Genomic DNA, 23,897 nt, shown 5'->3' on the forward strand with positions numbered 1-23,897 from the left:
AGTCGTCGAGGCCTCCTTTCTGACCGCGTGGTGCCGTGAGGGGGAAGCGGAAGAAGTGTAGTGAACATGGATGATAGGCGCCGTGGAAGAAGGGTGAAAAGAGAGAGCGGCAGGTCAGCGAAGTGCCCTCTCGCAGACCGAAAACATGAAGCAGCATTAGAAGGGTGTCGTCAAGGCGACGCTTGCACCACGCGAATGGAAAGAGAAACTCTATCGCGCACCCCCTTCCCTCTCTTTCTCAGACTCGTCGCACCGCCGCGCGTGCGGAGAAGCGGGTCACAGATGAAAGCGGAAAAAGTAAAAGGCGAGCAAAAAAAGGGGAGTAACAGAACCAACAGAGGCATTTTTTTATTCCGTGTCAAAGAAGGGGTGTGGTGCTCGCACTCTCCGCCTTCCGGTGAAGAGGAAAGTAAAGCAGAGAAGAGGGGCGAGGGAGAACGCCTGTGTGTGTGTGTGTGTGCCTAAGAAAGTTCTCCTCGTCAGAAAAAAGGGAAAAGAAGACGGCGTGTCTTCGCCATCGCCCCTGCGCACGCATACGTAGCGATGAGAGAGAGCGAGTCAGTGGGAGAGCGCCGCACCCATGAGGAGGCGGCGCAAAACGGCCGCCGCACTGTCCTACAGACGCACACAAACGAACATCACTCCTGGCCCCTAGTTCTTCTTCCTTGTTGGATCAGGTGTGCGGAGGATGCTGCCATTGCGCTCGGCACGAATGGTGCGCATCAGCTCGTGAATGGCGGAGCCAACAACGTAGCGAGCGTGGGCGAAGAAAACGCCGAAGGCAGCCACGACAAGGGGCAGCAAAGTCAGGCCGCGGAACTCCACCACGAGCAGCGAGACGGGGAACAGCATCGCGAGGAAGAGACAGGTGCCCATCGTCAGGTCCTTGAAGCGGTGCAGGGCGTAAAAATCAAGCAGGAAGACCAGAGCCAGAACGCCAAGGCTGACTATCACCGGCACCCCTCCTAACAAAATGTAGATGCGGTATCCGTACTGCACGTACTGCAGGGTGCAGAAGGACGCCGCGGCGAACAGGAACGGGAAGCCGTTCGGTATGTTGAGCACCACAAACTGAAAGCCGGCTCGCACGTTCACGCTTGCCATTTGGTATCGCAGCTGCTGCCTCGCCGCCGGCATGATGTAGATCAACGTGTACAGTTGCCAGAGACAGAAGGAAAGGATGACGGTGATGCCGCACCAAAGCCACGAGAAGCGCTCCTTGCGCGCCAGATTGATCTGAATCAGTAGCGTAGGTATAATGACATCACAGATGCCCAGCATGATCGTCACGGCAGAGGCGGCAATGAGGAGTTTATTGCGCCGCAGCCGCATCAGCAATGGCAGGGGCTCGAAGTGGGCCTGCATCACGACATTTGAGACGATGATGGCCACAATAGACAGATATGCCATCCAGAGCAGCCCGAAAACGATGGTGGTGGTGCAGACACCCCCCAAGTCGACCCCCTCTGAGACGCACATCGCCGTTGTGATGGCAAGCGCCACCGAAAACAAAGTGATGGATAGGAAGAAGTGCAGCACAAAATGGCGCCGTCGCTGCACGTATTTGTAGTACTGCTGGCTCTCCCGGTAGCGCCGCACCTTCTCCATCGTCTTGCGCAGTGCCGTCCGCGAGGGAGGAGGTAGGGGTTCCAGTGTGCCACGCTGCAAGATGCACAGCTCCTCTGCCTCGAGGAGGCGCATCCGATTCACGATTTCCTGACTCGCGCCGTTGTAGGCTGCCGTGCTGTTCAACCGAACCACTAGCGGGTAGACAATGCAGATGCGCTTCGCCACGTACTCCCACAGCACCGGGTGCTGGCAGAGCTGATACCAGCTGCGGCAGACACATGATAAGACGCCGATCCAAGCAAAATTATCGCCGTCGCTTCGAATCACATCAATGAACACATCCAGCAGCAGCTCACGTGGGAGTCGATCCACGTACGGCTCCCCTCCCCGCACGACGCACGCGCCTGTGTGGTCACCATTGGCTGCCGCCTCCCCGTCCGACCAGGTGGAAGAGGGGAAGGACGAGCTGTGTACTGCATGCCTGTGAAGTTCGATCATGCCTTGCGTGTAGAGCGAAAGCGGCTTAAAAGCGAAACGAGCGCACTTAGGACCGTAGCGAAAAGACAAGATGAGGCGAGTGAGACCAGAGGAGGCAAGAGTGGCCGGTCGATTTTTTCTTGGCTGCAGCGTATCGCTGTTGCTGTGCGATTGTATATTTGTTTCGCTTCTTTTCTTCTGTCCTCTCACTGTCTCCCCGGCGTCACTCTGTGGATATGTACCTCTGAATGCGCGCACGCTAGTGTGTGTGTGTCTGTGTATTCGCACCCTAACGTCTTTTTTGTTTTCCGCGAAGGATGAGGAAGCAGTGGCACTGACGCGTACCGCAACACCTGACCTAACGGCGCAGATCCCTCTCCCTTTTTTCTTTTGCCACCGCTAGAGCCGTAACTGTGCGTCGGCGTGGTGGGAAAGAGACCTTAGCGGGACAACGACACTACAGCAGCGGGCCCTCAATCGAGCCCGCGCACACGGCAGCACAGGCGGAGAACCAAAAACGGGCGAGTAAATAAATAAAGCGAAAAGAAGAGCCCCGCCAAGAAGCAAAAAATTGTGCCGCCTCCCGATGCATTCGACTGACTCCCCCACTGCTGTTCGAGCAGAATTACAAAGGCTGTCCAGCACACATGCGCCCCCGCAACACAGCGGCGCACACGTGCGTCAGCGCAGCCTATCCTCCTGGCGTGAGCTACGTGCGCGGCCCTCCACTCAGCGCCGACAGTAGTATCCCACCGGCTTTCCGAGAATGAGTCTTAGGGCACCACCGCCAAGCTACGTCAGGAAGCCCTCTCACTCGTCAGCCTGACAGCCTTCACGTCTTCCCCCAGAAAATAGAGTCGAAGATGCCCTTTCCTGAATATCAGCAAGAGGCATAAGAGATGGGAATCGTGCGTGTGCGCGCCCGCTGGAACGAAGAGGCCGCCCCCGAGTGAGCGATCCCCCGAAAACAACGTGAGCGACCACTAAGGAGTCAATGAACTGGAGCTAAGCGAAAGAGGGAGGGGGAAACAAAACGAGAGAGGGCCCACGCGCACCAACGCACCGTCGCCAAGCGATTTTCGCTTCTTCGAAAAAAAAGGAAACTTCTTGGCTGAGGGTCCGAAGCACAGAGAGGGGGGAAGGAGGTGGAGTGGAGAGTGAGGGCGGGGCGCCGGAGGGTGAGGTGGGAGCGATTTATGCTCGGTGTGAGAAGAGGGGTGTTGAGAAATAGATATGGGGAAAGGCACGGGTGGAGACGAAAAGGTACGCAGAGTTATTCAAGCAGGAAAAAAAAGCTGTGAGCGGAAACAAAACGAGTGAGAACGACGCAGGCGGGACGTGCAGGAAGGCGTAAGAGTGATCTGGTCGTGGCAAAGCGGGAGGAAGGGGAGAAGAGAAGAGAGAGAGTTCGCGAAAAAGAGCCGCCGGTCGCCTTCGGTGCTCTGCAGCGGGTAATCGTGACGGTGAGCCAAGAACAGCGAGGGCAGGGGGTGCGCAGAAGACGCATGCAATGACAAGACGCTGCCAGAGTAGTGTGCTGATGCTTCCTTGCGGAGGGCGTAGTCATTGCCAGCAAGGGTTCTTCTTGTTCGATGTGTCTATACTCTGTCCAATATGAACTGAACTCTAACTCTCAGCCGAAGGCCCGTCCCCCAGCGCCAAGCAGCCACAGACACGCGTCACAGCAGAACTTCAACGGAGCCCTCTGCGCATAGCCCTCCTGCCTCAAGCTCGCCACACACTCCACAAGTCGCCTCACAGCCCTACCTATAGTGCCAGCTGCCACCTGGCGCATCCTTCGGGGGTGGCGCCGACCCCTCGCACGAATAAACAGTGAAAGGGCCGGGTAGGATCGGCTCACGTTCACGCCTCACCCATCATAAGGGGGGGGCAACTGTGCTTACTGTCGCAGGGCACTCCGACGCGCTGCCATACCGCGCCTGACGGCAGGCATCCGTGGGCGATCCATTGATAGGGCTTCACAACGTCGTAGCCGCTTGACCGTGTCATCGCCATCATTAGCTCATCGGCAGAGGGCTAGTGAAGGATGGTTGGCTTCCCCACAGAAAGTGGGCTACGAGAATCGTGGGTTGGCACGAACGCAGGGGGTCCCCTGTTGCTTGGGCTTCCAACACAGAATCATCAACGCAGTACGAAACCAATGTAAAGCGATGGAAGCCCGCCCGAGGCCATCTCGGTGCACCGTTCCCTGTCGCTTGCTTCTCAGGGGCTCACCGTGAGCGGCAATGGAGCTGCGGCGTTTGCCAGAAGGCTGCCCTTACACTCTCGAAATTGGTAAGAGAGAGCAGAGAATAGTCTGTGAAGTTGCTCCGATAGCGCCCTCATGTCTTCGTATATAAGGGTCCCTAGTCGCGACACGAACTCCTCCCAGGTGTCCTCGAACTCGGCCCTCAGCCGTAAGCACTCAACTTCGTGCTTTCTTCGCTTCTGGTTCTCGGCCATGAAGAGCTCCTGCGCCCTCGCATCCGCGTTCTTTTTCGGCTCCAGCTTGTCGCACTGCATGCGCAAGAGCGCCAGTGTCTTCTCCGCCTTGCATTTCCGCTTCCAACTCTCCTTCAGCTGGTATTCGCTTTCCACCATCATCTCGAAGCGAACGGAGAGCAAGTGGTTCAACTCCTCCATCAAGTCCTGTAGCGCGACACCGTCACGCACCTCATCAATGCCACACACCAGGGCGCCGCTGGACTGAATGATGACGGGTGTATGAGTATTGGAGGCCAAGCGCTGGAAGGAGGCCGCGACGGCGGCCAATGCACGCGTGAAGCGTCCGGTGCACGCGTGCAGCTCCTTCAGCGCCTTCCTGTGCTGCTTCAGAGCCTCCTTAGACTTGTTCACTGCTGCCTCAGGTGACTGGGAAACCTCCTTGACCTTCTTCGGCATACTGGTTGCGCGGTGCACTTACCAGTCGCTGAGAAGACCTTTGTGCGAATAGTCAAGCCCTATCGGGGTAGGAGGGAGGAAGAAGGTGACACGGCTGTTGCTTCCGGGATCACTTTGAGAAGCCTCGTGCTCGCATTAGAGCGTGCTTCCTGTAAGTAAAGGAGAGCCAAAATGCTGTCTGCGTGCGCATGCGCCACTGTGCCCTCTGCATGCACGGAGAGAGTACAACGCTGAGGCGAGGCTTCGATGCAACGATTGAATCACTGCACGCCAGAGAACCGTTAGATGGCCTCGAGTGGCTGCAGTTCGCGCCAGCCGATGAGGACGTGAAGAGGGGAAAAAGAAGACGCGGCAAGAGGTGCGAAGGTGACGGTAAATGCCCCGAAGCAGTTCACTCACTGAGAGGGAATTGATATGCGAGCACAATGTGCATCGCCAAGAAAGAAAAACGTCTGACATTCGCGTAGACAGACAATTTGTGTGGGGGAGAGGGGGGTCGTAGCGGTGCAGAGGGTCTCGCCTCATCCTCTCCCTCCACTCAAGAGGTGCGTCATCACCCGAAAGAGGCAACAAAGCCTCTGCCTGCCCTCGTGATTTTTCGCAGTTTATTTCCTTGTCCGTTTTTTGGGCGCTGTAGCCGAAGGCCCACCTCGTCGAACATCACGGTGCCTTACGTGTCCTCGACGGAAGTGCCGCAGTCGTGTTTTCCCGCTGATCCATAGTACAGCAGATACGATCAACGGGAAGCGGGTGATGCGTCCACGGACTACGACGGCGCCGTCGCTCCATCATAGCCACAGCACTCACAGTGCAGAGGTTCCACGACGGGCAACGAAGATCCACACGGCGACTCTCCCTGTCGCTTGCGAAGGGCCTTGCGAGCGTCCACGGTCCAGTTCACTGTCTCGCACATGGGGCATATCCACTCCTGTGAGTCTCGCGGAGCTGCGTCGCCTGACGCTGCAGCGTTACGCTCATGTGCGCACTTCATCATGCGCACACGCCACGAGCCGTCGTCACTGTCACTGTCCCCCGTATCAGCTCCGCTCAGTGCACGATGGACATCGGTAGTGTTCACCTGCCCCTCAAAGGTGGAGGCCAGTAGGTCGGCAAGTATCTCTAGCGAGTGTTCCCGCTCATCTGTGGTGAGAGGGCGACGCTGCTGCAAGGCGCTCATTCCACCGTTTCGGTGTGTATCTGTGTGTTTATATGCACTTCGGAGGTCGTTAAGAAAATTGAGCATGCGTTGATGAGGCTCATCTCAGAGGGAAGTAAAAAAAAACATCTAGCCTATAGGGTGTCAGACTTATACCGCCACAAGCACTTCACTCGTGCTTCACCTCGCACGGCGCACTCCTCTAGGGCGGCGCCAGAGAGGGGGGCTAAGACAGCGTGTGAAAAGACGGTGCGACAAAGAAAAGAACGCGTCATACACTTTTTGAAGAAAGCAGGGAGTATAGCATGTAGCACAGCCAGACCGCATTGGACACGTCGTAGACTCTTACGGGAGCCAGCAGAACCGTGAGGAGAGGCAGCCCTGTTCGACCTCCCCACCCACACCACCGCTTCGTCTGCCATTTCCCCCCTTGCGCAGCCCCCAATCAGCAGGAGCCGAGCGAAGCGGAGTCGCCTTTGTCCCCTCGCCCCCTTTTTCAGTGCAGGAAACGTCAGACGCGAGCATGCAGCGTTTTCTAACACAGGGTGGCGTATCGACAGCAACTCGTGCGTGGATGCCTCTCTCCCTCTCAAGCCCTAGCGTCCATGACTTGGGGTGTCCCCCTTCGCCCTTGAGCTGCCCATCGGGAAAGCGGCTCCAACCCGCAGTCGCAGGAAGCAGTTGTGCACACAATCATTGCGCTTGCGCGAGTGACCCATGCTTGATAGGGGCCATCAAATTTCCTTCGCAGATTTCGCTTGTCGAGTTGAACGGTCTCTTCATGGCCGAGAATGACAGCATACGTACCCCCCCCATACACACACGCACACACACCAAATACGCACGGACATGTACCAAGAGCGAGCACCGCACATTATCCTCTCCACAAAAGCCTTCAAAAGACGTCATGAGAGCCACAGAAGAAAAAAAGATCAAAGGTGCCCCCGTCACAGCTGCCCACGTGTAAACTCGTGTGTGGCTGTCGCACACATGGTGATGGCAGGCCATTGATCTCCTATCCTCCGTGTCTTTTTTTGGCATTTAGAGTATGCCCCAAGCGCTTGTGCGTACTTGCCGGTGGTGGTGATCGACCAAGAAACTTTGCCGGCATGCGGCACCTCTTCCTCGGCGTTGGAATGTGTTGCTGCACGTGCGCCTTTACGTCGGCGGAGGAGGCGCCTACACGACGAGACAAAAAAAGAGCAAAGGCGAAAGGAAGAAAAAAGGAAAAAAGAAAAAAAAAACGGCAAAAAGCGCACGGCACAGGCGACCATAAAAAGGCGGCCAAAGGGAAACGCACACACACACACACACACCGCACTGCAAAAAGTAAAAATACAGAAGACGGCGAGGAGAAAGAGAGAGCGAGACGGGAACAGTGAGGTTTAGCTGAGCAGTGTCCATCACCAAGAGTAGACGTGAGGCGCGCCCGTTGTGCGTCAAAGCGTGTGTATGTCTGCGGGGGGTGGGGTGGGGGCAGGGCTATGAAGGTAAGGGCGCGAAAGGGGTGCCGGAGAGGATGGCGAAGGAAACGAGGAGCCATAAAGGAAGAGAGGAACGGGCGAAGAGAAGTCAACGTACATAAAGTGGCTTACTGCGTTGTATGTGAGCAGTGCCACTTGATAGCCGTGACTGGTGTCGCCACCGGTCTCCCCCTTCGTTGCCTACATGGCGCTCCCTCACCTTTCAGGAGCTCTCTCTCTTCACATAATTTGCTCCTCCGGTCCGCCCACATCGACAACAGTCGCACTGCACATACCTTGAGTCATCCACTGCCTGCTCCCCCACTCTACACCCAACAAGAAACTAGCTCAGTCGCAGCCGCGCACCAAAAGCCCCAGACACAAAGAGAGAGAGAGAGATGGCACACCGCACAAGGAGGACAGGGATGGCAGCCTCTCTTTACTCCTCCGCGGAAAACCTTCAAAGGAAAGAGTACGCGTAACACTCATCCGCGAGTCATACGTGGAGACCGAAAAGCGTCGGCGATGACTATTAGAGAGACAGGTTCTCCGCTACATACGCGGGAGGGCACGCATGCGCCGACGCGAACCCCGCTCCTACTCCTGCCGCTGCTGCGCCCTCCCTCCTCTTCGGCACATGCAAGACCGCCACCGGCTTGACTCCTCTTACATACGCGCGAAACACGCTGGCCCCACTCCACAGATTGAGAACACACACAAAGCAAGGAGATGGTGACAACAGCACCAACGCAAACGGCCAGCCGACAGTCATCGGCAGACACGTGAACAAAAATATAAACGCGATCGAAACAGGTGAGAAGGTCTCGGCAGTACACACGAGAGGCGTCCTGAGCTGAAAAGGCGGAGAGGAGAGGAGGGGAGGGGAGGAGAGTAAAGGAGGAGACGCCTACTCACTGGCACGCACAGGCACAAAAGAGGGTGCGCACACCCACGCGCGGAGAAGAGCAAAGTGAGCGGACGGCAATGGTGGCAGAAGAGAAAAAAATACACTACACGATCTGTCCACTCAGCAGCCGTAACCGTCGTCCCGGCAGGAGATCTCGGGGACTTGAAAGGGGTTACACAGTGATGGAGGAAGAGGGAAGGGGAGGGAGGGGTCGCTGCAGATAAGGGCACTGCAGATTGGGCGGCCCGTCAGCACCAGTGAAAGGGCCATTCTTTTCTGTGGGCATGTATGCTTCCTTTCTCTCATCCGCCCCTTGCTCTACCGCTACATAACACAGCAGCAGCTATCCTTCTTCACCTCGTGCCCCTCGCCCGAGTTGCCTCCCTCCGTCGCGCCGCCGGACTTACTTTTTTCCTTTTTTGAGTTATCCACCGGCCATGTGCGGTTCTTCTGGATGACGAGGTGCAGCAGCACCGACGGTTTCTCTAGCGCAGCCTTCCTCTCTTCGCTCGTCTCGGCGGCAGATACAACGCACATTTCCTGCTCCGCAGTCGTCAGACACTTCTCCAAGAAGTCGCTGTCATTCAGGGCGCGTCCTGCCTTGAGCACGCAGATCTGTGACCCTTTTATAACATCCGCCATCTCACTCATCTCACTCGGCCAGTTCGAGCACAGATGCGACTTCATCCCTTCGATCGTCATGGCAGAGCCATCCGCCTGCAGCAGAGGAACCGTGGCATGCACCACACGTCCCGAATAGATCGGCGTGCAGGCCCCTGTGAGAACACAGCGAACGCGCACGCGTTGCATGGCTACCATGGGGAAGTCCTTCGTACGTCTATGTGTGCGTTTATGTGCCTGTGCCTGTGTCGTGATGCGAAACACGGCAACGTCACAGAAGCACACACACACACAGGCACCCGCGCACTTATACAAGCAGCGGGAGAGCGGGTGTACGCCACGGCAAAGAGAAGAAAGAGCTGAGGGAGGTGCAGTGGTACGGACCAGCGTGCGAAATTCAGTTCCTCCGAAGCTGCGGCAGACGTACCCGAGCAGAGATACCTTTGTGAGATAGCAGATAAAGTTCGAGGGTGCCCCTGTGTGTATACAGAGATGTACGCATATAAGCGCAAGTGCAGCCGTGAACGTAAAGAGAGAGTTGTGAGGGAGGGCCCTTGGGAAAGGGGCGTAGAGGAAGAGGGTGAGGAGTGGGGGGGGGAACTGTCTGTTGACGATGGCAGCTTCAGGAAACCCAAACTTAGACACTCTGATCCCAGACAGCCCGGTGCTGTTACGTGAAGAAAGCAGCAGCAACAAAAAAGAGACTAAAGCACGAAACGAAGCAATGGTGTAATAATAGAGAAGGGAAGGGGGACGAAAAGGGAGGAGGAGAGGAGAGCACACTGCAGTGGCGCCAACGGAGGCAATGACGGCGACCACTCAGAACATAAAGCAGAGAAAAGGGGAGATGATAGAGAAAAAAGAGGGAAATGGGAGCTGCGAATAGGTGCGTGTGTGTGTGTGTGTGGAAGGAGAGAGAAAAAGGCTGCCGTCGACGGCTATGATGTGATGGGTTGTGGTGCGCCTCTGTATGCTAGGCGTGGGCTTCTGCTCTTGCACGTACGCAAAGAGAGCGTATGCGGGAGGCTTGTTTTGGATGTCTATGCGTGTGTGGTGTTGGTTTTGAGGAGGGAGGGCGGGAAGAGCGGGAGACAGTGGGAAGCGGTAGTGTAAGAAGAGCTGCCACCGAGGGTGGGAAAGAGCACTCCCTCACGTGTGCATAGGCACACACATATATGCAGGTCTGCCGGTTAGCCTGCTACTTCTCCAGACAGCACTGCACTGCCGATGTGTATGCGCAACGGTCGAGCTTCACTGTGGCATCAAGAAGTGACTGCAGTGCATGCCCATACCACGAGCGGCCGCGATGACACGCACACCACGTTGCGCACTCGTCGTGGCCACTCTTGTAGAGGCAATGATGTGCCTCCTCCGCGCCGTTCTCGATTTGCCGACACTGTGCCGAATCGTTTCCTTTAAGCAATCGGCCCACGTTGAAAGAGAAAAAACAGCTCACATCATCGCAACTTGCCCTTCGTGTCGATCCATCAAACACCATCGAGCATACACGTTTCGACGGCCCTCCCCATCTTGCAGTAGCTTTGGCACCGGAAACACGCTCCGCGCATACTTCTGGGGGTGCGCAGGGGAAGTGGAGGAGAGGCGGGGGGGGGTAGAACGAGAAGACGGAGGAGGGGGAGGGGGAGGAGGCAGGCCCCCAACTGTTCGCGGCCCGCGGAACGTGCACAGCAGAGAGAGAGAGACGCTCCTCCCTCCGACGAGACGAAGAAGTGAAACCTGCCAGAGGACGAACACAGAAAAGGCAAAGGAGAGAGGGCGGCGGCCGGACAAGCCGTCCGTACACGCGAAGTCGAACACTCGCTGCGCCACTCGGCCGGTATCGCAGACAAGCTCCCTGGCAGGTTGCACCTCTCGAAAAGTGCGCGCCTCTGCGCGCGCAGGTGGTACCTCGCACGGAAGGCACTATTCTACCCCACTTGCTATCAGAAGGCCGTCTGCCCCACCTCGTTCGTGTAGTCGGGTGCATCTGGGAAGGCAGTAGGGGCGCGGTACAAAGGGCCGTTGTAGTCGTGGCGCAGCATACCGTTGAACTTAGCCCACGGTTGCCGCCGGGTCTTGGTGTACACAGTTCCAATCAGTTCCTTGCCACCATGCACGCGCGCGCGCACCTGTTGCATGATGAGGTCGTGACGGCTAATGAACTTGGCCTCGCTGCGATGCCAGCCCCAGATAGCCCACATATCACGAGGCATCGGCTTGGCGCCTTCTTCGTTAACAGAGAGATACCCAGACGAGGCGGTGAAGGAGCCGAAGCGATCTAGCTGGTCCATCCACATCGTGAACTCCGTGTCAATGCGCATAACAGACTGCATCGCGCCATCCTTCACAGCGCGCCTGAAGTACGCCTCGCTCTTCTCAGGCGCGAGACCGCACAGCTTCGCTGCCAACATCATGTTCACATAGCTTTGTGCGTTGGGCTCTAGCCCCAGCGTCTCCATCTCCCTAAACAGGTGCTCGGCCTGCTCGTAGTTCTTGGCGAAGGCGGCCGCCTGCATGACGGCATTGTATATGTAGTGATCGGCACCGTAGCGTTTTAGATAGTGCCGGAACACATCCAGCACTCGCTCCATGTTCTCCTTGGGTGCCTTCTCCACCACCGGCAGCAATGTAATGATTGTCTTCTCGCAGTGTAGCTTACTCCAATAGGGCTCATCACGCGCATGCAGGTAGAGGCGCCACGCCGCCTCGGGTGTCACCTCGAAGTTGTCGCCGGCATTGTAGAAGCCGATGTCCTTCGGCCACTTTGTGTAACCCAGTGCGTTGAACTGTCGCTCTTGCCAGCTGTTAGGATGTCGGCGAGGGTGTACAAGCGTCAAAGGCACAAACTGGCTCAGCTTCGCCTCTGATAGCTTTGGCCGCCAGGCAAGATTCTTGCCGCCACGCCTGGTCCGGCCTGGATTGTGAGTCCACCCCTTCTTGAGAGCGACCCAAGTGCTGCGCAGCATTCTCTTGGTCACCCTGCGGAGCCGTGATTCACACCCCCGCTCTCTTCTTCGGCGTTTCAGCTGGTCGTGGTAGGGGCGGTGCATATCACACCGCTTGCGTATGCATGTGGCGTGGAACGACGTGAAGCGCACGCACGCCGATGGCGAAGTTGCCGAAAAGACGAGACGAGTGAAGTACACGACGGGGTGAGACAGCGGAAGGTGCGGAGGGAATAGATAAGCAAGGGTGGAAGAGGCCGTGGAGGCGGCGATGCACGAATTCAGCGCACCAAGGGTGGAGACAACTGGGAAGAGAGGTGGAGATCCGCCGCGCGTGCGCGTGAGCTGCCCCCCTCCAGGCGTCCGCCCTTGCCACCAGGACCGCCACACGTGAAACGGGGAGGGGGCATGGAGGACGTTTCTAGCCATGTCCTCTACACGCAACGAAGCACTCCACACGCGTGTGGAGAGAAAGTGTAGCGGCTGCAGCGCCTTCCCTTCCTCCTGCTCACATGCGCAGCAAGGAGAGGCAACACGAGAAGAGTGCATCGAATCAGCTGTTGCGATGTGCGTGCGACTGCCACCAGCGCGCCGACTCTTTTTTGCCTGCTATGTCGCTTACGCCGCTGTCCAGGCATGATCAGCACGAAGATAATTACAGTGTCTGAGGCGCGAAAGAGGCATGGCGGAGAATGTCGAGTAGAAAGGTTTCGCCTAACGGACGATGGTCATATTCGCTGTTGCTGGGCACACACGCCAAACCCATGACAAGAGAGGGTCGAGGCAAAGCAGCTGTCAGAGAAAGCAAGAGGAGCCGAGCGAGCGAGAGAGGGAGGGGAGGGAGAGGGGGGAGGGGCTAAAAGTGCAGATTCAGCCGATCGCCAAAATCGCTATTCACAGCCAGCGCTTCGAACTCCTCAAACGTAATGTAACCGTCCCGGTCCACGTCAGCCTCGATGAAGGTCTTATCCACGATCTGCTGCAGCTGCATCTGAGAGAGGTTCACCCCTACCATGATGCTGAGCATTTGAAAGAGGTCCTTGTTGCTGATGCGGCCGTCACCGTCGATGTCGTACATCTTGAACGTGAACCGCAGCTTATCTTTCTTCGAGGTGGACGAGGAGAGCACCGCCAGTGCCCGCACAAAGTCGCCGAAGTCCACTGTAGAGTCGCCGTCCGTGTCCATTACTGCCAGAACTCTGTCGACGAGTGGGTTGGAGGCAAGTGCGGGGATCGAGTGGAACTCCTCCCGAGTGATCTTGCCAGATTTGTCTTTGTTCAGCTTGGCAAAGCTCTTGTACAGGCGCTGCACTTGCACATCCGTGAGCGCGGTGGACGTGCGGATGCTCTGCAGCTGCTCCGCTGCGAGTGGAATCTCGCTCATGGTGGACGTCGTTTACACGCTCGAGTGTGTCCAACTTGTGCCTGTGAGGGAGAGAGATGTCTGGGATGTGCTGCGGTGAGAGTGAAGAGGATGAACCAATGATGATGTGCTCAGATGAGCCCCCGACACGCTGCGCTTCAGCGCGCGAAGATGAAAGCAGAGAGAGGCACAAGCGAGAGTATGTCATGGGAGTCAAGCAACCAAGACAATCGAAAGTGAGCCGCATGCGGATGCGTCCGAACGAAAGCGCAAGCGGTGAGGAGCAGAGGCATGCACAGGCGAGGAGAGGGGAGGCCTTGTCGGCTCACTACAGTGTGTGCGAGAAGTGTGTCTCCCAGACGCAGCACAGCATGTGGCCTCATGGAGACCACGATCAGGACCTCTGCTGTACGACTCGACCTTGCGGCACAATCGCCGAGAGATCAGTAGAGAGGGCATGGATGCTGATCTGGACGGAAGGTGCGGGGGAAAACGGCGGCAAGATGCGTGACAGTCTGCACGGCAAGCGCAGGCACGCCAGTGAAGGCGAGACGTATACACCGTCCATGAAACTAATAGAAGGAGCAGGCAAATAAGGCGCAAAGACAGCAAACTAAAGGGAAGAACATAACGGAGCACAGTGAAAGAGACAGACTAAGGTACATCGCGAGATGAGAGAAAGGAGGAGAGCCGAAGCGGAAGAGTCAGGGAGGAGAGGGGCAGGGGGCGACCATGCGCACGTATAGCAGCGCTCTGTAGCACAAAGCAGGCTTCCCTTCCCTGAGACAGTGGCCGCATGAGCAGAACTCTTCACTACCCTCTTTTATGAAAGGTATAGGTGTTACAGAGAGCCACCGTCCAAGTCTAGTGAGCAAGCCGCAGCGTAGATAGCGGGGGTGCTGCACAGCGCGGCACGGATAGCTGTATGCGAAGCCAGAGGAGGCATCAGCGGAAGCGCATTCGCGCAGCTCCCTCTCTCTTCTTCAATGATAGCGGCAAAGCGCTGCCACTGGTCGCGCAGATTACCAAAGGTGTGCTGCGCCGCCCACGCCATCAATACATCCGGGTACAGCACCTCCGCGGGCACGACTCCTTCGGCCTCCGTATCAAAGGCCTCGAACAGTGCCTCTACGTTCGTGATCAGTCGAGGGTGGTAACGGTGCTCCATCAGCAACGTGAAAGTGGACAGTGCCTCAACGGTGTCACTATCGGCGTCGTAGGAAGGCAGCGAAGTAAACATGCTGGCAGAGTACTCGATGCTGAGTATCTCCGCAGGGCCAATGAACGCGAGCAGTTCCCGAAAACTCTCTCTGCTGAGCCGATCCTCCTGCGCCTCAGCAGCGAACGACAGCGCGCGTCCCATGACCTTCACAAGCGCCGCGTACACCGCGGGAAGGGAAGCGGTGGAAGCGTAGCCCACGAGAGGGTGCAGCGGACCTGATGTTCTGAATGCGCTTGCGGTACTGTGATCGTCGTCGGTCGCAGTGCTACGATGATCGGTGATAGTCAATCTGCGCATCTTGTACTGTGTGGCGGTCGCTGCTTTGGGGAGTGAGTGCATCTCAAACTCGCGCAGCTTGGCGTTCGTAGGTTGGCGAAGCCGCTCCTCTCGCTCCGCGGCTGGAGCCCTGCGAACCGGCGGGCGCAGAGACCGTAAGAAGTAGTCGAAGGTGCTCTCAAAAGGCTCGCCTGGCGTCGGCCCAGGCGCCGGCGATGAGGCGCCTACGCAGGTGTTTGTGGCGGTTCCTGCACGGGCTCCGTCCTCGGGTACCCGCTCCCTCCGCCATGCCCCGCTTTGGGGGTGATATCGGTAACGCGGAAGGGGTGGTACGTGCAGCGAAGAATGGGGAGGCCCCGACATCGGGTGACAAGCGGACGACGTCTCTCTCGACTCTCTTCCGTGCCCGTTGCTTTTTCTCTCCTCAACTGTGGCTCGGCCGCTGCAGCGCTTCCTTTTGGCGGCACTGGAGAAAAACGCAAACACGCCTGTGGCGGTGGCTGTCGCCCCGCGCCGCCGTGGTGCTCGAAGCTGATGCGCGAGGCGATAGAGAGGAGTGAGGGGTGGGGCAGTAAAGCATGCAGCTGGTCGGAGGCCTCGATAGAAGCAGGGAGTTGTGACTGAGATTTTGCATGGGTATGCCACTCACTGCAGTAATGAGATGCAGAAGACCATAAGAGAGGAAGAATAGGAGAAGCAGCAAAGTGGGCAGCAGCAGTCATGCGATGGGGAGAGTTTCCGCCAGATGTGGAGAGTGAGAGGGCACTCCAGAGTTGGGAGAGAGAAGGGGGACGGAGAGAAGCAGCTGCAGCTTCTGGTTGTGTGTATTTTTATATCCATGCAAAGACACGCAAACAGTGACAGCGAACGAGCGCAGCTGTCACTGGCTGAAGCACCTACAGCAATGAAGAAGGGGCATTGAGATCGCATCAGCCCCCTGCCTCATTGCGCCCAACGCATCATCACATCGCCCATACACATACACACGCAGAGACACAATTCCAAGCTGGAAACAGAACAGAGAAAAGAGGGCACGACGGAGGGAGAGAGACCGAGCGCCGGGCGCATGTGTACAACAGGAGAATGTAGGGAATAGCCCTGAGTGGGCCTCCGGGCAAAGAGTAGCACACGCGCGCACGTGGAGAGACATACGCACCCATCCCGAATGGGCGCATCCCATGAGCCGCGCCGCTGTATTCGCTTGGGGTCATGCGGGCATCGGTGACTGAGGAAAAGGGAGAAGAAACATGAAACGCCCCACAGAAAAAGAGATGACGCGAGAAGGGAATCGTGGCACCCCCGGCGTGGAGCGCACGGAGGGGGTAGGGGACAAGAAAGCAAAAAACGGCACCGAAAGAGACGAGTAGCAGTGGGTACTGAGTGGAAAATGGACGAAACAAATGCATGAGAGCCGTGGTGTATATGAAGACGGAGAGAAGCGACAGAGAGAGGGAGCGCAGGGCCTGGTAGTGGTAGCTGAGGCGGCGACGCGTTCTGGCGGGGAGAGAGTGAAGAGAAAAACGCTGCCGCCATCGTTGTGGAGCTGGTGCTTGTCCTTCCCTCAGCAGCGCTGATCAGAAAAGCGCAATGGAAGCCTACAAAAAAACAGAGAACATGAGCACAACAAGCAGAGGGGGCTGAGGCCGCCGTCCGCCAGCGTCTTTAGTGTGATCAACGCCAGCACTGCAGCAGCGCCAACAACAACCGCAACAACGGTCGCGCCGCGCAAGGATGCATACGAGCATGCAACACCACCACCATGGATATGTACAGATACATGAAGTGTATGGGGACACATACGCGATGCGCACACACGCCCACAGACACACACGTTCGCTCACCGAGAAAGTCAAAGAAAAAAAGGACAGAGAGAGGGGAGCCGAGAGAGGCGCGAGGAAAGAAAAACGATATCTAATGTGGGAAGTGGTAAGATGGAGAAATAATCATGAGTGTGTGCATGCACGCACTCAAGTACGAGGGGGCGTACAGACGGGGGAGTCAACACGAGCAGCACATCCCTTTGTATGTGGCTATATGTGACTGCGTGCGCCTGTACGCTCGCGCATGCACCCAGACGAGGCCGGCGTTTGCTCAAGAGCAGCGTCCAAGAGATAACGAGAAAGGGGAGCGAAACAGTGAGGTTGAAAGAGGGGTGCCAGCCGTGGAGCAGCAGCAGCCCTGTCACTAGCATGTCGAGCAGTCAGGAAAAGAAAAAGGTAATCAGTCCGTGTAGGTTCTGGTTAGAAACGGGTGATCGAGCAGCTGCGCGGCGGAGGGACGCAATGCGGCATCTAAGGTCAAGCACAGCCGCACAAAGTCGACGTAGTCGTGGTCGTCGAAGCCGAAGAGTGCCGCCGCATTGGGCGACTCCGATGGAAAGTGAAAGACGAGCTGCTCATCTTCGTAGTCGTAGAAGGCGCCGTGCACTGTGACGTAGAAAGAGGTATTGCGTCCTTCCTGAAGCATCTCCGCCGGTATCGGTCCGCAGACACTCGCAATAGATGCAAGCATCGTAGGCACAGACTCAACATTGAAGAGTACTGTTCCTGTTGCTAGCTCAGCTACTGTGGCTCCCAGAGACCAAATGTCAACCGCAGGGCCGTACTTGCAGCCAAGAATGACCTCCGGTGCACGATAGGAGCGGGACTGAACGTAGGAGCTCAGCGTGTCCGTGATGTAACAGCTGCTGCCCAAGTCCAGAACTTTCACATCGCACTCGGTAACTGACTTGAAGGCGATGTTCTCAGGCTTGATGTCGCAGTGAATGAGGCCGACGGAATGGATTAGCTTTAGCGCTGTCAGCACCTGGCGCATGATGCGCTGCAGGCGCTTCAGGGTGAAGTACGAACTACGCTGTACAACGTCGAGCTTCCTCGCGTGCTCATACAGGTTGTCTAAGAGGAGCTCCGTGACAAGGACAAGGTGTTCACGGAAATAGAAGTAGTCGAGCAGCCGTACGACACAGTGCTCATCCGCATTGCCGGCGTCGTTGACCCGTCTCAGCGCTCGAAGCTCGTCGAAGCCTTGGTCTAAGAAACTCTTGGAATTACGGATTACCTTGAGACACACAGGCTGGCCTGTGTGCTCATCGTGGCACCGAACAGTTCGAGAGAAGGTCGCGGCATCGATCGGGACATCCACGCGGTAGCGCCCGCCTATGAGATCACCCTTCACGAATTCAAACTCCTTCTTCGCCTCCGACCCGCTCTTGCCCAACTCGTAGAAGACCTTAAGCTCAAAATGGCGCAGTGGCAGGTCCGACGGTGGCTGCTGCTTCTCATACGGCTCAGCAGGTACAAACGAGACGGGATGCGCAGCGTACTCGACGTAGTGGTCACGTTGGAGGCCGGCGCCGTAGTCAAAGAGGGGCGCAATGCAGCGCTTCGAATCTGCCAGGTCCGCGCACGGCCTCCACAAGTCCTCCTCGTCGCCGGCGCAGGTGACCACTAATCGCCTCTGCGACGTCAACTTGAGAGGGGAGGACACGACAGCGGAGGAAGGTAAGGAAGGAAATGAGCTGCCCCGGGCCTTGGAGGACTCCCGACTCTTCCGCGGCAGCGACTTTCGTGTTTTCTTCACGTTCTTTCCTTGAGAAATGGCGGCAGGTCTCATACCCCACTCCACCTCTAACGACTCGGCGATGGCTACCTGGCCGACGCTCTTGAGCACACGAATCACCTCCCGCAGTTTGGCCGGATCGACACCACTCGAGGTCGGCATGGTGCCCACCAGCCCCGGTCGTCGACGCAGAAGAGAAGAAACAATATCTTCTAAGAAGGGCAAGGGGAAAAAACAAGCCGAAGACGAAAGGAGCTCACAGGCGTGTACTGGTCGATACACACACACAGGTGCAAGCGCAGGTGGCGCGATACCTGCTATTCGACGCTGCGGAGGCGCGCGCGCAGCCGTCACTTGCGTAAGTGCAGACACGCAGAAGTCACTGGAGGGGAAGCGAGTTGCTCATTGTTGTGGCACGTGCACGCCATCACGTTCATGAAGCGGCAAAAAGTGGGGAAGATAAGATGCAGTGAGAATGGGAGAGCAGAGCAAATGAGGGATGCACCAAAGGCAGACGTTTACGCACGCGACAATACGGCCACTCTCCTGAGAACGCCCATATGCACGCGCAGGTGAGAAGTACGCGCGATCTCCGTCGGCATGCGTCACCTCTCATGTCTTCCCAGTGTCCTCAGAGAACCTCTGATAGTCACCAGGCTATCTGTGCTTCCTTGAGTAATCTGTCGGGGTATGAGTAAAAGAGGAGAGGGGAGGGATGAAAGAGGGCAGGAGGGGACCGGTGTGCATATTCGATGGCACCAAAGGCCCTCGAGAGTGTCCGAGATTCCGCCGGTCCACCGCCGTCTGCGCCTCGCCATGCAGCCTAGGCTATCCACCCCTCCCCTGCGCAGGTTCAGCTCGGCAAGCGGCTCTGACAAGCATCGGCCCCTGCCTCGACTTTCGTGCATGATCGACTTCGTCCTTACCTCATTTGCAACCACCACCCCCGCAGGACCGCTGCCATCTAAGGACAGGACTCAGCGCGTGTTTCTTCCATACACCCGCACGCGCAGGCACGAGTTTGCAGAGACGCTCACACACACACATAACAAATCACGCACGTGGGGGAGAGGGATATCTATGGTTCGATTGGCAATGTGTGCAGCATCCTTTCGCGGCAGAGATTCCGAAGTTCTCCAGCTCTGTGTCCATCCGTTTCCGTTCGTCTCACAGATTTGTTTATGACAGTCGCTGCATGAGTGCGGGCAATCGCCATTCTATAAGGAAGACAGCACAACGGCACCTCTAAGAAACCTGAGCTATCCAAAAGAGGGGCAAGGAGGCGGGCAGGAGAAGGAGGGGAGTGTGCTAAAGCGCAAGCCACTCGAAAGAGGCGCAAAGCTACAGAAGTGGTACTGAGGGAGCGAAGAAGTAGGCAGTCGCACGTGCAACGCTGCAGTTTCGCCCCGTAGCAGTGGCACAAGTCACCTGCGAAGCTCTCCTAGCGGTCCCCACATACCCCTCATCCATTCTCACACCTGCTTCGACAACCATATCGCTGACCCTCTCTACCCCACCCACATACCTCGCGCCCACTAACACGCACCTTTCTGCAGCTGTCGTTCAGTTTTTCATGAATGATTCGCAGACGCTGATGACCTTTGGGCACATACGAAAGTCTACCAGTTTACGCGAGAGTAGCGCCATCTTGGCTCCTTCGTTGAGTAGCTCGCCGACGCGGCCGGTCTCGCCCTTGAGGCCTTTGAAAAGGATGCCGTCTAAGTCTCCGTACTTCTTTAGCAGGTTGCACGCGCGCATCTTGCCTATACCATTCACGCCAGGAATGTTGTCCGAGGAATCACCGGCCAACGACTTGAAATCGCGCACCAGTTTTGGGGGAACCCCGACGCGTTCCATCACGCTCCTCTCTGATACGAGATGCTTGGTACGAATGTCGTAGTGATAGCTCTTTCGCGCCTCGTCAACGAGCTGGTACAGGTCGTAGTCGTGCGACATGACCACGGTGGGTCTTCTGCTCTGCTGGTTGAAGAAAGCGAGGGTGGCAATCATGTCGTCGGCCTCCGCGTTGAGGTTCGCCAGTTCTGCGTCGCAGTCTGGCAGTACAAGAAGTGACTCGCGCGGTTCGTCGGCGAACACCTTCTTAGCAACCCTCTCGATTAACCGGAACTCCGGTGTGACCGTTTTCTCCAATCTATTCGCTTTGTAGTCTTTGTAGATTTGCCGCCGGCCCCCATCGCCGTGGTCAAAGCAGACAATGATTCGGTTATACTTCGGTGTGTGCGCGTACTCTGTCTGCGGAGATACGAGATGCTGCGCCATGTGGGCCGGATCGAAGCTGTGGGCTGTTGCAACCATGAAGCGGGCGTTCTTTATGGCGAACTGCTTCACATCGATAGGCGTGCCGTACCTCTCCTTCGTGTAGCTCCATCGATGGTACCACCGGTGTACCACGGCTGGGCCGTCAATGAGAACAATCGCCTTCTGGCGCGCGGGCATCAGGGCGGCACAAGTGGCACCGGTTAGGCAGTTGCGCAGCCGTGCGTGCACCACAGATGCAACTCAACCACCTCGGAGCTGCAGAAACGCTTGAAAAGGAGCACAGAATCGAAAGGAGGCCGTCATAACAGCGTAGAACGTGCGCTGCAGTGGGCCCTCAGCAACCACACACACTGCACACACGTACTTTGCGTCGGTTTTCGAGTACAGACGGAAGATGACGATGCGCGTAATTAATGAACTGCGTTCTTGGACCTCTTCGTCTGGTGTCACTGAAGGAGGAGCGGCAAGAGAGGCGAAGCACAACAGGCGGCTAGAAAGCAAGCACACGTGAGCACCCACTGGCAGACGACAAGTGGGGAGACGATTGTGGGGGGGGGGGCCGCTGCCGGCTTTAAAAGGGTCAGGAGCAAAATGGATTCGGATCGAGTACGGCGATTCATGAAGAGAGCGAAGTTAAGAGGGGTAGAGGGGGAACGATAGAGAGGTAGCCAAAAGCAGGCAAGAGGAGAAGCGTGAGATGTTTTTGGGTGTAGGAGCACGCAGAGGCCAGCGGAACGAGGGGAAGGGGGCTCACCATCCCTCAAGAAGCCCTGCTGCTCACGCGCCCATGGTCACAAGGGGGGCTCACGCGATGAACGGCATGAGCAGCAGCAGTGAGCGCAAGAGCATGACTTGGTGGGGCAGCGAGCAGGGAAGGGGTGGGGAAACATAGAAGCTCACCACTCCAGCGACGCTGCGTGCTGCATTGACAGCCAGCGCGCTCCACGGCTTCATTATGTGCGACAATTCGTGTCCCCGTACGATTGGGCTTCGCCTGTCACTCATAACGGCACATACGGAAGAGTGGGACCCCCATTGCTGTATGTGTGTGTGTGTGTGTGTGTGACCTTCATGTTCGTGGGGAAGGTGGGGGCACGCACCGAGAGGAAAAGATGGCGCAAAAAGGAAAAGGGTGCGGATAAATTAAGCACGCACGCCGGAAAGGGGGGATAGCAAGGAGTGGTTCCGCATGATGCAGAAGACGTTGGCCTGCCCAAGTCGATAGAGGGCTCAGTCTTTTGTAATGAGCGACACGCCGCTGGAGCCGACAGGGTAGAGGCCGCGCTCAACAACCTGCGAAAGGCGAGTTTTGACGCTCTCGGGCAGCACGGAGTGGCGCGAAAGATACTCTGCCGCCTTCAGCTTCAGTGCTCGCACCGCGACGTTTTCTTCGTGAGCGCCGCTGCTTAAGAAGGACGCGCAGACAGCACCCAGTATTCGACTCAAGCTCTCCTGCAGAAGGGCCGCATTCACTACCCGCCAGAGAGCGAGGCGCACCATGTCATCGGGAGAGGTGCGTGTCTGCCACGCGTCCAGTAACAGCTCCTTGGTGAAGAACGATGCAGTCATGTGCGGTGAAGATAGCATGGACGACATCAGATTCAGAGTAGACAAGCGCAAGGAAGACGAGGTGCTGGCGAGTCTCACCTGAAGAGTGCTGCACGGCAGACGACCTGTGACAGCGTCCCAGCCTGCTTGCGTCGAGGCCGCTGAGCCGACAAGGTCGAAGATGGCCTCAGTAGCAGCGTCGTTCCTCTCGGACCCCTCTAGGGCTGGCATCACGCACGACACACAGGCAGCAGCCTCGCGCTGCCCGTTCGCCTCGTGACGGAGCAGCACAATGCTCCAGAAGCGGCATACATATGCAAAGCACAAGGCATCGTCATTCGCGCGCAGTAAGCTCATCGTGCGCTCCCGCAGAGCAGCTGGCACAGCAACCGTGCGGCACGCTACCCCACTCGCCACGATGTAATTCGCCTGCAAAAGTGGGTCATTCTCGAAGGAGTTCTGCGTGGCATCAAACAGGAAAGGAAGAAGAGACGTCCATCGCTCCAGGAAGCAGCACATTGTCTTGTTCTCTGCAGACTCGACAGCATCGCAATCAAACAGTCGAAGTACCTTTTCGCTGTGGAAGTTAGCGTCCAGGCAAGGCCCCAGAAGCGCAGCTGCCTCAGCATTATCACTCGCAAGAGTGATCAGTAGATGCAATACTTTTGACATGCTTCCGGCGATGGCTGTGTCGGCGGCAGCGGCTGAGCGCACGATAAACTCCACGAGGAATCGAGCTGCAGAAGCAAACAGGACCGCCATGTTCCCTCTCGACGGTTGGGTGAACACGTCTTCTAGCACTCGCCCGACAAGGCGGAAGACATCTACGTTACCGACCGCCTCCATCTCACCTAGGAGCACACATAGCGCGTCTATCTTAGGAGCATCCTTCAGCATAGCAGCAATCTGCTGCGGTGTGAGAAGCTGCTGTAGCCGCTTTGTGGCATCGCGCGATACGGCGATGTCGTCCGCCGACACATCAATCGCCAACTGCCGAATATCCTCGGCGTTCATCGCTGTCAAATTTACTAGAGAGAAAAGAGGACGTGGTTCTAGCAGCGTTGCAAGCAGCCCCAATGTGTGTGTGAGGAAGGGGGGGTTCACATATAAATAAGCGGAGCATCAGTGCAGTTAAGGGTGCGTGACAGCCAGCGAGCAAAAAAGGAGACAGGGGAGGGGACTATGCGGCGAGTACCAGGACGCGGAAGCAAAGGCGGCAGCCGCGCAACCATCCATGGAAAAGAGTCATACACTCCCCAGGCACATCCACTGCGACACCACGCTCGCCAGCGTACCCACGCGGACGAAAGAAACGAATGGGCAGCCTAATCGAGAGCGGCAAGCATCTTAGAGAGGCAGCTGTGCTCCACTCGTAGAGCAGCCGATTGATGGCGCCAACACACTACGTGGTGCGATGGAGCGAAGAGAGCACGTGTACGCACTCACCCGGAAAACAGCAGACGCGCCGTCACGTGAGAAGAGCTGAGAAAAGCGCCGTCTCCACGCGAAGACAAGGACGAACAGCGAGCAGTGAAGAGCTGCAGCAGCACGAAAGAGAGTGAGTACCCCATTTCCACAGTCTTTGATGCAGTGAGGGTGAGAGAAAAGAAG

At 57.1% G+C, this 23,897-nt stretch overlaps 10 protein-coding genes across 10 annotated transcripts; all 10 read right to left on the bottom strand.

Annotated features, from left to right (window-relative positions):
* Positions 1-651: 651 nt before the first annotated feature.
* Positions 652-2,067, bottom strand: LSCM1_04772 (uncharacterized protein; the record flags this gene model as incomplete). Its single annotated transcript, XM_067322264.1, has 1 exon — positions 652-2,067. One exon carries the CDS (start codon positions 2,065-2,067, stop codon positions 652-654), a length of 1,416 nt encoding a protein of 471 aa, XP_067179061.1.
* A 2,202-nt stretch (positions 2,068-4,269) lies between these two features.
* LSCM1_04773 (uncharacterized protein) lies at positions 4,270-4,947 on the bottom strand (the record flags this gene model as incomplete). The annotated part of the gene is made up of 1 exon (XM_067322265.1): positions 4,270-4,947. One exon carries the CDS (start codon positions 4,945-4,947, stop codon positions 4,270-4,272), a length of 678 nt encoding a protein of 225 aa, XP_067179062.1.
* A 766-nt stretch (positions 4,948-5,713) lies between these two features.
* On the bottom strand, positions 5,714-6,124 carry LSCM1_04774 (uncharacterized protein; the record flags this gene model as incomplete). The annotated part of the gene is made up of 1 exon (XM_067322266.1): positions 5,714-6,124. The coding sequence occupies one exon, from the start codon at positions 6,122-6,124 to the stop codon at positions 5,714-5,716; it is 411 nt and encodes a 136-aa protein (XP_067179063.1).
* A 2,673-nt stretch (positions 6,125-8,797) lies between these two features.
* On the bottom strand, positions 8,798-9,292 carry LSCM1_04775 (uncharacterized protein; the record flags this gene model as incomplete). The annotated part of the gene is made up of 1 exon (XM_067322267.1): positions 8,798-9,292. One exon carries the CDS (start codon positions 9,290-9,292, stop codon positions 8,798-8,800), a length of 495 nt encoding a protein of 164 aa, XP_067179064.1.
* Positions 9,293-11,037: 1,745 nt separating this feature from the next.
* LSCM1_04776 (uncharacterized protein) lies at positions 11,038-12,060 on the bottom strand (the record flags this gene model as incomplete). Its single annotated transcript, XM_067322268.1, has 1 exon — positions 11,038-12,060. The coding sequence occupies one exon, from the start codon at positions 12,058-12,060 to the stop codon at positions 11,038-11,040; it is 1,023 nt and encodes a 340-aa protein (XP_067179065.1).
* An 835-nt stretch (positions 12,061-12,895) lies between these two features.
* On the bottom strand, positions 12,896-13,423 carry LSCM1_04777 (uncharacterized protein; the record flags this gene model as incomplete). Its single annotated transcript, XM_067322269.1, has 1 exon — positions 12,896-13,423. The coding sequence occupies one exon, from the start codon at positions 13,421-13,423 to the stop codon at positions 12,896-12,898; it is 528 nt and encodes a 175-aa protein (XP_067179066.1).
* Positions 13,424-14,243: 820 nt separating this feature from the next.
* LSCM1_04778 (uncharacterized protein) lies at positions 14,244-15,263 on the bottom strand (the record flags this gene model as incomplete). Its single annotated transcript, XM_067322270.1, has 1 exon — positions 14,244-15,263. One exon carries the CDS (start codon positions 15,261-15,263, stop codon positions 14,244-14,246), a length of 1,020 nt encoding a protein of 339 aa, XP_067179067.1.
* Positions 15,264-17,120: 1,857 nt separating this feature from the next.
* Positions 17,121-18,620, bottom strand: LSCM1_04779 (uncharacterized protein; the record flags this gene model as incomplete). Its single annotated transcript, XM_067322271.1, has 1 exon — positions 17,121-18,620. The coding sequence occupies one exon, from the start codon at positions 18,618-18,620 to the stop codon at positions 17,121-17,123; it is 1,500 nt and encodes a 499-aa protein (XP_067179068.1).
* Positions 18,621-20,021: 1,401 nt separating this feature from the next.
* Positions 20,022-20,915, bottom strand: LSCM1_04780 (uncharacterized protein; the record flags this gene model as incomplete). Its single annotated transcript, XM_067322272.1, has 1 exon — positions 20,022-20,915. One exon carries the CDS (start codon positions 20,913-20,915, stop codon positions 20,022-20,024), a length of 894 nt encoding a protein of 297 aa, XP_067179069.1.
* A 1,053-nt stretch (positions 20,916-21,968) lies between these two features.
* On the bottom strand, positions 21,969-23,300 carry LSCM1_04781 (uncharacterized protein; the record flags this gene model as incomplete). The annotated part of the gene is made up of 1 exon (XM_067322273.1): positions 21,969-23,300. One exon carries the CDS (start codon positions 23,298-23,300, stop codon positions 21,969-21,971), a length of 1,332 nt encoding a protein of 443 aa, XP_067179070.1.
* Positions 23,301-23,897: the final 597 nt, after the last annotated feature.

Source organism: Leishmania martiniquensis, chromosome 21 (genome assembly GCF_017916325.1).
Source record: "Leishmania martiniquensis isolate LSCM1 chromosome 21, whole genome shotgun sequence".
NCBI lineage: Eukaryota > Euglenozoa > Kinetoplastea > Trypanosomatida > Trypanosomatidae > Leishmania > Leishmania martiniquensis.